Source organism: Uloborus diversus, chromosome 6, assembly GCF_026930045.1.
Source record: "Uloborus diversus isolate 005 chromosome 6, Udiv.v.3.1, whole genome shotgun sequence".
In the NCBI taxonomy this organism is placed as follows: domain Eukaryota; kingdom Metazoa; phylum Arthropoda; class Arachnida; order Araneae; family Uloboridae; genus Uloborus; species Uloborus diversus.
Window position 1 is genome coordinate 64,986,342 of NC_072736.1, and position 12,135 is coordinate 64,998,476.

At 33.1% G+C, this 12,135-nt stretch overlaps 1 protein-coding gene across 1 annotated transcript in view; it reads left to right on the plus strand.

The window, feature by feature from the left end:
- The window catches only part of LOC129224689 (venom peptide isomerase heavy chain-like), a 43,953-nt gene extending 31,818 nt beyond the window's left edge, over nt 1-12,135 (plus strand). The window contains exons 3-8 of the mRNA XM_054859234.1: nt 662-768; nt 1,682-1,779; nt 2,387-2,471; nt 7,023-7,215; nt 8,836-8,990; nt 11,858-12,135. Of these exons, the coding sequence (XP_054715209.1) occupies nt 662-768; nt 1,682-1,779; nt 2,387-2,471; nt 7,023-7,215; nt 8,836-8,990; nt 11,858-12,028 (809 nt within the window). The 3' untranslated portion in view covers nt 12,029-12,135. The remainder of the gene's footprint in view (nt 1-661; nt 769-1,681; nt 1,780-2,386; nt 2,472-7,022; nt 7,216-8,835; nt 8,991-11,857) is intronic.

A 12,135-nucleotide genomic window follows, 5' to 3' on the forward strand; every position in this document is an offset into this window, starting at 1 on the left:
GATTGTTAATTTGACGAAACTAGAATCAAGAAATATTTCGTTACATTTGACGAAATTCGCATCCTCAAACCACTAACAAAAGCAGTTTCTTCAATTTGACGAAATGTTCGCTCGGAGCATATCCCTGGAAGTGGTTTCGTCAAAAACGAAGAAAATTTCGTCAAATTTGAAAGTCCATTTCTGAGAGTGCACAACTTTTCCCACCACAGGTGTTTTCGATTTCAAAAAAAAAGTCAAAATCGACCCACCCTACTGTATACTCCTCACCCAGTTACATGTGTAGGAGGCTTTCTTATTTCCTCCTACTCAGTCATCGTCCAGATACCTAATAAGAGCCCTCCCCCAGTTACTTGTGTAGAAGTTTTTCTTATGTCCTCCTATTCTAGCCGTCACTATACCGGATAGAAGTTTTTCTTATTCACAACCAGTTACCTGATAGGAGTCTTTCTTATTTCTTCCTATTCTATGTGCAAATGCTGGACAGCTACTTAATAAGTCCTCCCAAAATGTACTTCCACTAGGTGACTTGCACTGAAATAAACTTCTTCTTGCATAGCCTGTGAAAGATTTTAAGTCATAAAGCGCAAAAAAAAAGGTTTTTTTTTTTAGATTATAATATGCTTTCATGCTAGTATATACATACATTTTTTTTCCCTTTTAGCTATACCGCTAACGGTCGAAAATTGTGGCAAAAGCTTTCTGTACCCAGATGCTTCCGATCGTATTGTCGGAGGAGGTTTTGCACAACCTGGAATGTATCCTTGGATGGTAAAATACAATTCAATTTAAAATTTATTTAGTCATACCTTATTTAGTGGCACCTTAATTCAGAAGAATTTTTTTTTTACCTTTAAAAGACAAAGAGGATAATGTTGTTTTCAAATGCGGTTAGAGTAGCCTCTAGGAACGATATTACTTCGCATCATGGTAGAGTGTACCTTGAAGCATTTTTTCTAAAATTTTGAATTGATAGGGCCAAAACGTTATCTCTAAAAAAAGCAATCCAACACACTCATATTGAGTGGTTTCTGTCCCTAGTTAAAAATTTAAAATATTTGCTTATGAAATAGATTTAACTACGTATAATGGTTGCGATCGTGACTATTAAATATTAGCTGTCAGTCACATTATCTTACCGCGGTGACACTTAAAAGAACTTCAACAATGTATTGCATTTTGCATTTAAGGTTCAACTGGAATAATTTTTGGAACTGACCTTTTTCCTACCACATTCTAAGATTATTACCAATGACATAAGAAACAAAAATATATTCTGAAACAATTAAGGAGTTTTAACCTGTGCCATGTCTTTTTCAACTATAGAGAAATTCCGAGTAAGTGCCAGAATTTATTCCTTTAATTAATTGCATAAAACTTTTAGATTCATCGAAGAATAAGACAATAAGAATAACAGAGAAAAGCTATTGAATGCATCCCACTACTGGAACGTTTAGTTTTACAGCTCTTTTATTCTGTTTTATATTTTATTTTCATTGTATTTTATATCATATTTTATTTAATTTTTATTTTTTTATTTAATTTATTTTATTTATTTACTTATTTATTTTTGTTTGTTTTTATTTAATTTTTTTATTAGAAAAAATTAACTACTGAACATTGTCTCATCAAATGAAACTGCTTCTGTGCTTAAATATGTTTAAATGTTTTATTCATTTCGCAGGCATCTTTGCACATTAAATACGCCTATTGGGCCTTTGATTGTGGAGCCAGCGTTCTAAACGAGCATTGGGTGATAACAGCAGCACATTGCTTCGATGGGTAACTATATTAAATATTATCTATTTAACCAGGCGACTGCACGAATAGTGTAATAATGAAAAAAATTAAATAAGTAGCAATTGAAAAAGCATTGTGAAACATGTTTTTGACAGATAAACTATTTGCCCTCGTATCTCCGTTATCGAAATATATGGTTTTAAAGTCAAGTGACATTTTTTAAAAAAGTTGCCAAATTTGATGAGAAGTTGAATTTCCTGAAATCAGCTATCAGAATTTCGGTATCTTTCAGTATTAGAGCAGAAATTAGTAAATCATCTTATTTTTATCTCTTTATTATTCTCTATATTAAGAGATCCTTTTTATCTCTTCTCAATGCTTTGAATGTTCACAAAACTATAACGTTTTTTTTAAAGCGTCCACTTATAGCTAAATTTGGCGACTTTTTTTGAGTCACCCAAATTTCAGACTTATTATTTCGATAATAGGGTTACAACGGCAAATGATTTATACTTCAATAAACATATTTTACTATACTCTTTCAATTGCTACTTATTGATATTTTTCATCATTACACCAGCGTATGGTTTCCTAGTAAGAAGAATTTCATCGTGCATTTCAGAGGACTTATATGTCTGTATTTTTACAGCGGTAGATCGCCTGAGAAGTACAAAATTCATGCTGGTATTCACAAATTGTCTGAAAGTTACCATGCAACGGTACAGGAATACAGGGTTGGTAAGTTTTAATATCCTCACAAAATTTACAGATGAAAAATAATTTTACAGATATTAAAAATTTTACAAAATTTACAGATGAAAAATAATTTTACAGATATTAAAAATTTTACAAAATTTACAGATATTTTGTTTTATCATTTTAGGAAGTTTCCAAACTTTCATCTTGTGTCTTTTTGTCTTGAACTGTTAAAAAAAAACTTGGTGCTTGGTTCATGAATGTACTTTGCTCAAACTTTTGCTTCATCTTCACAGTAAAGATAAACGATGGGGGGAAGGATGTCAACAATCATTTTTTTCCCTCAATAATATCATTTGGCTTGTATCTAACTTTGATTCAGTCAAGAAAACTCTAATGGAGACTATCGCGTGGAAAACGAAGAGAAGCCACGATACTGAATATTCCAAAATTAGAAGTCGCTACCGCCCATACAAAAGAGCATCTAAATAATTATAATGAATCCAAATTTCTAAGTTGCGTAAATATTGTACATATAATTAATATTTATGTATGTAAAAAATATGACTTTACTCGTTAGTAGCGAGTGAAATAGGCAAAACAGTAAAATTTTAACTACGCACACAAAAACGAAGTTACAAATATCAAGCATGTGAAATTTAAAAAAAAAAAGAAGGAAATCAAGCAAAAATAATCTGCATATATGTAACTTTAATGAAAAAAAATTAGGCCAACGAATCTAAACTAAATATATTTAAGCACGACAAGCCTGAAAACGTCTTCATGACACACTCAGAAACATTTCATCCTTACTCCTTGCACTTACTATATTGTAGTTTTCCAAAGTCTCCAAATGAAAAAGAATTAATAAAAAAGAAGTACAAGAATGGAAACAAAATAATCACGAACTGCAATGCCTTTTTAAGTCACACGTGTACTTTTATTGAACCCGGAATTCCAATCCTCTGGAAAACACAGCCAGAAATATTTCACCCTCTCTCAACCCTCATACATTAGTCAGGTAGATGTATTATTGTCAGGTAGAATTATCTTTCCATAATTATTGCACTGTGAAAACGATTCAGAAACGTTTCTCGAAAATAATGGGCAGCTGATCTGCCCAATTTCTAACAGTAACATATTTTGTAAAAACAAGGAGCGTTTTTAGCTAAATATCAGTTACATTCCTGAAATTATCCTTGAATCTTTCTGAAGAATATAGACATCTTACTGGTTAAAACCAGTCTGGAGTTTCGAAAGGAAATTCCGTAGGCTTAATACAATTGATTAGAACCTTACAGAATTACTAAAAAAGTTCCAGAAGCATCAATGGAACCATGGCCAAGAGCTGAGGCAGAATTGCAAGTAAGCACCTAGCATCTTCTATGCGTACAATTCTTGCCTTGCGAAGCTGCTGCTATCCAGAGACTTGTTCGCTCTCATTGGGAACTTAGTCAGTCTGGAAGGACTGTAACCGAGCTAAAGACAATACACTTACTAAATACACTCAGTTAATCTTTAAACTGGTGGCTAAAAATGTTTTTCACAACAGTGAGGAGTCTTCATTCGTGCAACTTGAAGCAATTCAGGAAACTTTTTTGCAAAGACACTTGATTTTACGGGGAAACGGGGGAAAACCCGTAAAATCCCGCAACGTTTCACGGAAATAATCAATCAGCAACAATTCGGATTTTTTTCGCAGTGTAACAAAATGCAGTAACAAGAACAAATCAGTCATTTTAAATGCCATGCGTAGAACAGTGATTCCCAGTCTGTTTACTTTCATAAATCTATCCAATTTTAAAGCACAAAATTGAAACTGATTCCTGTACAGGAAGGTCAAATACCATATGACCCAAATGTTGCGTAAACCATAGCCATCTAGAAGCATTAAGAAAATTAAGTTAACATATGCGGCGTTGGGATCTTAAAAAACGTGTCATACGGAAGGGACGCTGGGCCCATGGAGGCAGAATCGTTGCGTCGCACATATGGAACGTTGGAGGCGAACGGGCTTTTTTCGGTCAATGTAAATCTACGAAAGGTGATATTTCAATTTTTATTAATGATTTTTTTCCTACTACTTGAAACCAAAATTTAAAATATATTTAGACTTTACACACTGTTCTTATTTATTTCATTTATTTATTTGTTTATTTATTTGGAACTGAAAAGTAATTTGAGTGTTTAGATATGAAAATTCGAGATTCTCCCGTACGCGTTACCATTAAATATAGTTTGAATTGATAATTTTGAACGTTTTATTTTGACAATTTTCTTCGTCAAGAGGTTTTTCCAACAAAGTTTGTTTAAAGCAAATCCGCCTTTAAGTTCGGGATCCAAATTTGTTTTCAATATCCCGGTAAGCGTTATAGGCTAACTATTTTTTTAATTTTCAAAATTTAAGTAAAATTTGTTCAAATCAAATCAATTTTCGGAGACGGGAGGAAGGAGTTGATAACATTTCTCTGAAAATCATGTGCAATGCTCGATGTCATGTAACACTATTCCTGCTACTGCTGCAAAAGGGGGGGGGGGACAATTCGTAAATAAAATAAAGGTTGGATTAAACAGTGTAACATACTAGGCCTTCAGAAGTGCACTGTGTGACCAATGTCGCTCACATTAAATTTCTGCGATGTGCGCCCAAAACTTTGCAAGTACCAACATTTTTCAAGTATTATCATTTTCATATGTCATCGTGATATTTAAAGGCTTGTGAGGCCCATAAAGTTATCGATCAAGTAATTTTACTGTATTTAAAAACAATCGAGTGTAAGTCAACGATAAAAATGATATCATAGACGAAAGCCTCTACTCCTAGTCTATATTGAAATTGGAAGGATAACTGAAATTTAACAAAAAGTTCCGTCCAGAACTGAACGAGCCTACTTTCCCGTATACCAACAATGACTTTCTATTATCTGATCAATATTCTCAAAATTAGCTAAAATCACAAATTATTTCAAACATAAACCAGTATTTTAAGCTGATTTTTAGAAATAAAATATGTCTTGCTCAGCTAAAGAATTAGATCCGTTAAAAATAAATAAATGAAAAAATAAAGTAGCAGCACTTTTTAAACAAGCAGCTAATGCATTTTTTTCCATTAAAAAAAATCTTTTAACCGCATCAAGAAAGAAAAAAAAGAATTAAAATTAATAAACTCATTAAAATAAAAACATAATGGCAAAAAAATATTTTGTGTTCCCCCTGTTGCCAAAAAAATAGTTTTAAAAATGAATTAATGCTAGGTACTTTCAAAAATAAATAAAAACAAAAAAAATGTCAACTGTAAAAGAAATAATTTTCAGGGTCGGGGAAAAGAAAACCTTTGCGCATATCTTTATGTAGAAACATGTAAGGAACAACGAATTTCCCCTCTAAACACTGAATATATAAATTAAAACTTCAGAATGAAAATAAAAACAAATTATATCGACAATAATTATTTCACAGTAAAGACCATGGTTGCGGAGTCGGAATCGGAATCCATCTCATTTTGAGGTTAAGGAGTCAGAGTCGAAGATTTTTAATTCAAGCACTCGCAGCTGCAATCACTTTCTCTCAAAGTCCGCAACTCTGCTAATGTTTGCGGCGTGGAGTTGGACTAGTTTTAGGATAAAGGAGTCGGATTTGGAGTCGAATTTTCAAGAGTCGGAGTCAGACAGTTTTCTCCGTGTATCAATTTTTGTCAAATCTGCGAAGTCAGAGAGCCGGAGTCCGACTAATTTTTGGGCACAGGAGTAGGAGTCGGGGTCTGGTGCACCAAAATTCTCGGAGTCGGAGTCGGGAGTTGTTCGTCAAGAGCTATTTCCAACAAAATTTGTTTGAAGTAAATTCGTCTTTAAGTTCGGAATCTATATTGACGTTTCCCCGTAGACGCTATGTTTAGGGATTTGAATTGTTCAAAATTGAACGGAAAATTGTTCTAATGAAAAAGATATTTTCTACGCATGTTCTTCATCAAAAGCTTTTTCTTACAAAGTGTTTTAAGTAAACGAAAGTCAGTATAGAAACGCTCGACGCACAACAGTAAAGTTGTTAATGAACTCATTTCAATTGCGTGCAAAAAATTATTGAATAGTATTCGCAAACTTTTTAGCACTTACAAGTACTTTCAGTACTCAAGACTTCTTGAGCCACCCCCAGGGATCATGGCGCAAACTGCAAAATTGAAATTTTTAGGGTGGTGTTTTATAGTGTCGTTTTCAAAGTTTTCTTGAGGAGGGGGATCTCGTTCTTGGGGTGATCCGTCACATGAGAAGGGGAGTGCATCTCTTGGGGAAATGACCACTCCTGCTTTTCTTAAATCCGGCTGTCTACTTGGGGGGGGGGGGGGGGGATCATGGCGCAGACTGTGCCATTAAAATTTTCAGAGGAGGTTGTTTTAAGGGGTGTTTTTTTCCTTTGGGGGGGAGCTCTTGCTTTTTTTTATATTCTGCGCGACATTTAGGCGGGTGCACAATTGCTCTTAGAGGGTACGCACCCCTGCTGAAGTTGATTTCTCGCTTGATACAAATTTTAGTACAAAAAATGTTTAATCACTGTTATTCATCATCCTTTCTAATTATCTTATGACTTTCTAGGTATCTGATATTTATGTTCACCCTGGGTATCAGAAAGGAGTTTCTCTTTCAAATGACATCGCTCTGGTTCGAACTTTGAAAAAGATCGATATTGCCGGCTCGGGAGGGTACATCAATGGAATATGCTTGCCTCAAAACAGCAGAGATCCAACAGGACAGGCCACTGCTACAGGCTGGGGTTTTGAATGGCACAGTAAGTATTTTGGCAGCACCGAGTTCTCCCTGTGTTCTCTCTATAACCCAGGAGTGCCCATCCCCCCCCCCCCCCCAAGTTCATTGGCGCAAATCCACACCCAAAAAAAAGTTTCTCAATTCTTCTTTTTTTTGTTTCTATTTTCTAGCTCTCTTTATTTCATCTTTTTTTTTAAATATGTTTTACTTATTTATTTTTCAAATATTTTTTATTTATTTGTTTATTTATTTTTAATTATTATTATCATTATTATTATTATTTTATTAGAAAAACTTTGTCCTACGCCAATGACACACATACACACACACAAAGTAAATAAATAAATGAAATAAAATATAAACAGAATAAAATAAAATAACTTAAATTAAAAATAAATCAATGAACAAATTTAAATAAATAAACAAAACAATTTAAAAAATCTCCCCCCCCCCAAAAAAAAAAATTGATCACAACTTGCGCCATAATCCCTCCCTGCGGGCACCCCTGCTATAACCGATTTTGACTGTTTTAAATTTAACAGTGAAACACAGTTATAGAGAGAACAGGTGAACGTAAGGGAAGATTCAAGTGAAGTTAAAACGCATAAGTTTTCATTAAACTCTACAGAAACTTTTACAGCACTCAAACGTGGATTTTTCATAAATTTTCTAATTGTGAATCTCTGAACACGCTTTCTTAACTTTGCCGGTTGAGCATTTCTTACCTTGTTTTCGATTCAGTGTTTTTCTTTAAAGCCTTTTATCACGCACTGCATTATAGAATAGTATCTTTTAACTAATTTAGTGATATTTCGAACCGATTTACCATTACTCTACTGAAAAAAAAATCAAATTTCAAATGATGTTTGTTGTTTTTTACGAATACCAGCCATTTAAAAATAATAAGTAGAACAGTACGGAGTAAATAAGAAACAAATTAAAGCCAACTGATTTGTATGTGTCGACACAATGCAAAAATAATTTTAAAAAAAAAGAAAGAAATGTTTAACGAAGTGAGTTTAACGAAATTTTGGCGATATGAAAAAAAATTGTATTCCTAGTATATTTTCGTTACGTCATTATTTAGGTCTGAATTGTTTAAGTTGCAGCAATAATTGCATTCAGTTAGCGAAAAAGGAAAAATGACAAGCTTTGCATTCTTTACTGCAACCTTACTCTCGCCAATTTTAAATTGAAATCAATTATAGGAGGCATTGTTGTCGCTGACCAATAGCTGCTGAAATAAGTAAAACCAAGACCCACCCACTAACTTGAAATATGACCTGTTCAATGAGACATCTGTCTTGACCTTACAACATTGAAATGTTGTACCTCTTTGGCTCATTTCTCAAATTAAAGGAAAAGTTTCAAGCTCTAGAATCAATACCACATTGCGAATTCCGTTTTCCTCTGCGTATTTCCCCTTCATAAAGATGGACGCTTTTGAAAATAGGTGGAGACAAGGCCCAATTAAAGACAGCTGGACTATATCTACCTGTTCATCTAACTTACTTTACTACAAACTTTTAACAACTGACTATTCATTCTTTTAAACAGGAAGCATGCTTAGTAATCTTAATTGTGCTATGTAAGTATAACCGTTAATGAATAAATATCATTTATTTTAATGAAACTTTTACAGACGGTGAAATGACTGACATTTTGAAATATGTAAGGCTTCCTTTAGTGGATCGGAAAACCTGCAACAACGCCTACGACCAAAATCCTTATGACGCATATGATGCCATTTTGCCAAATATGATTTGTGCTGGAGAAGAAAATAAAGACACCTGTTCGGTAAGAAAACGCATGAAGTTTCATGCCTAACACTTTCTTAAAAGCTCTTTTACACAGGAAATTTTGATCCAGATTAACCGAACCAGCCGGGACTAAAAAGAAAAAGTCCGCTACTGGGATTTCTTCCAGAAAATGGAATAGTAAATATTTAACATACTATGTGTTTACCTTGGAACAAGAACATCCAAGTCAACACCCAACAGTGTAAAAACGACTCAGAATGGAAAATAATGGGCAGCCAATGAGCACATTTTAAGCCAGTAAAATGTCTTGCAAAAACAGGAACCCTTTCCGCAAAAACTCAGTAACCTTCCTGAAATTTTCCTGGAATCTTTCTTATGAATTCAGAAATCTCCCCGGTTAAAGCCAGTCATGTCTCTGGAACCTTCAGAGAAAACTTTAATAGGTTTTAAATAATTGATTGGCACCTTCCTGATTCAACAGGAAAGCTCCAAAAGCATTATTGCATCCAAGGCCGATGCTGAGACAGAATTGCAAGTAAGTACCAAGAATCTCACTTGCCTACGTTGAAAAGGCGATTTTCGACCAAAATTCACTTTTTCTCAAAATAGTTTTATTCAACAGCCCCATTCTTTAAGATTATGAAACATTTTGGTTTTATAATCTACGTGAATTAGAACTCACGTTATAAGCATTTGAATACTAAGCGTCTGCAGTATAACGCGTGTTAAGTCAAATCTTTACTAACGTTTTTTGAAGAATGCAATTATTTCTCGATACTGGCTACGGAAAACATGATTTTGCAAATTCTATTCAGTATTCAAGCATGAAATTTGGCATGCCTGTCTTGTAAGTACTTGTGAGTGGAATAGACCACAGATTATGTAAATGGTGAAATATTTTTTGATTTATAGCTTTTTTACCGAAAAAAGGTGAGAAATTTTTGAGAAATTTCTGGATAAAGTCACGTAATTTGTCATAAACCTTAAAATTCTTGAAATATTTCTTAACCTGCGGTCTGTTTCATGTGTAATATTTATACATGTGAAAAAATCTAAGCAAATTATTTATAGCTAGTTAATTTTTATAAATACAGTGTTTCTCCTAACTTGTAATTTTCAGTCATTTTTGCCAAAAAAAATCACCCATTTAAAAAAAGTTATTGATATTATTGTTTTTTTTAAGCAAAAAACATGTTTTAAGATCATTCTGCTTCTAAAAAAACATTAATATTATTTCATAATAGTGTTTTTAAAAAAAACTGCTCCGAACCTAGTCGGATACCTTAATCGCTATCATTGGAAGCGTAGTCAATCTGGTCAAGCTGTAATCGAACTGAAGCCGATACACTTAATAAATATGCAGTTATTATTTAAACTGGAAGCTAAAATATTTTTCCTGCAGTGTGAACTGTGCCTTCGTGCAACTTGTAGGAAAAAATGTAACGTTTTGACAAAGATACTTGATTTTTACAGGAAAGTGATGAAAGGCTATGAAGTACCGAAACGTACCACGGAAATAACCAGTGACGTTTCGGATGTTTTTATACAGTGAAAATAAGTTTTACAAATAGTGTTCGTAAGTTTTCAAGTTTATAAATTACTTTCTCGCTCTATCCAAATTTTCACCCTAACTCAACAAAATTTTAAACTCTTTAAGAGGTTGTCTTATGTTGCATTAGGAATGCACAGTCAAGGGGGAAAAATATACTATTTTTCGTATTTGATGACTATTTACACTACGCACACATAAAAGTGTCAATTCTTCAGGAGAAAAGTACCCTACATGAGTTATGTTATTTATTTGATGTTAACAGATCGTCTTCATAATAAATTGAGCATCAGCTATAAAATTTTCCACAACAATCCCCACTTTTTATCACACATTTGAAATCAGCATCGTCATTTAACTTTGTTTACCAAATTTTGTTTAATTTGATCCAGGCGTTCCTTCATAAGTAATTGAGTAAAAATGTATGGTAATCTTAAAGAGTTTTTTTGATATTTTTTCATATAATACCTAAACTGCCTTGGGTTCAACAAAAAGTGTTTCTTTATACCAAAATCTGAGCCAGTGCAGAATTAAGTACGTCATTTTGGGTTTTTTTATGAATTATAAAATTAAAATTTGAAAAAAAAAAAGACGTGATATGAAATCGTATTATATTTTAATTAAAACACAAACTAGAAAAGTTTATATGTGGATATTAAAAGTCGGAGTTCAAAATATTCTATAGTTTTATGACATACTAAAAAACAATTTTGTTGTCGTATAAAGAACTGTATAATAGCTTTGCATATTCCAACAATGAAGGTTGATAGGGAGGATTACCAAATGGGAATTTGTTACCAATGTTTGTCCAGATTGGGGAGAAAATAGGATTTAGCGCAACTCAGGATTGTTGGCGCTCAGCCTTAAATGAGCCTATTTCAAAACCGGTGATATCATCCGGTATGATGTTATCTAGTTTGTTCGTCCTGAGAAACCCAATGAAAGTAAAATAAAGTATCACCCCACTTTTTTTTTTTAATTTTTTTTGAAATAGTTTTATAAGTTTTATTAATATTACAACGTTATTTTTAACAAATATTGTATTGAGAATATTCATTTTTTTTAGTTAAACCCTCGTGACTTCACATAATGTTTCGAATTTAATACATTCCCCATCACGAGTCGAAGATCATATTTAAACCGTTAAATTTCGTAAATATGGAATAATTTATCTCATTTACCACTTTTATTGGTGGTTATTTATAATCACTGGTAATTATAAGCAATCACCAGTTTGTCGCATTTACTGTAAAATATATAAGGCTTTTAAAACAAATTTTATTGATTACTATTTCTTCAAAATTGACTTTCATTCCATTGAACTCGTTCATAATTCTGCTGCTCTGTTTCCTTAGAGTGATTCGGGTGGTCCGTTATTCCAAAGAGACCAAAATGGCATCTCAACCTTGATTGGCATTACATCTTTTGGAGCGGAGTGTGGAAGCAAGACTCACCCCGGAGTCTACACAAAAGTGGGCTATTACCTCGATTGGATCAAAAAGATTATCCAGACAAGAGATCCGTGATGTATTTGATCGAACAAGTGGCAATAAATGCTAAAACTTGGAACAAAAAAAAAGACAAAAAAAAAAAAACTCTATTAAAATTGGAATTATTGGATTATTATTGAACT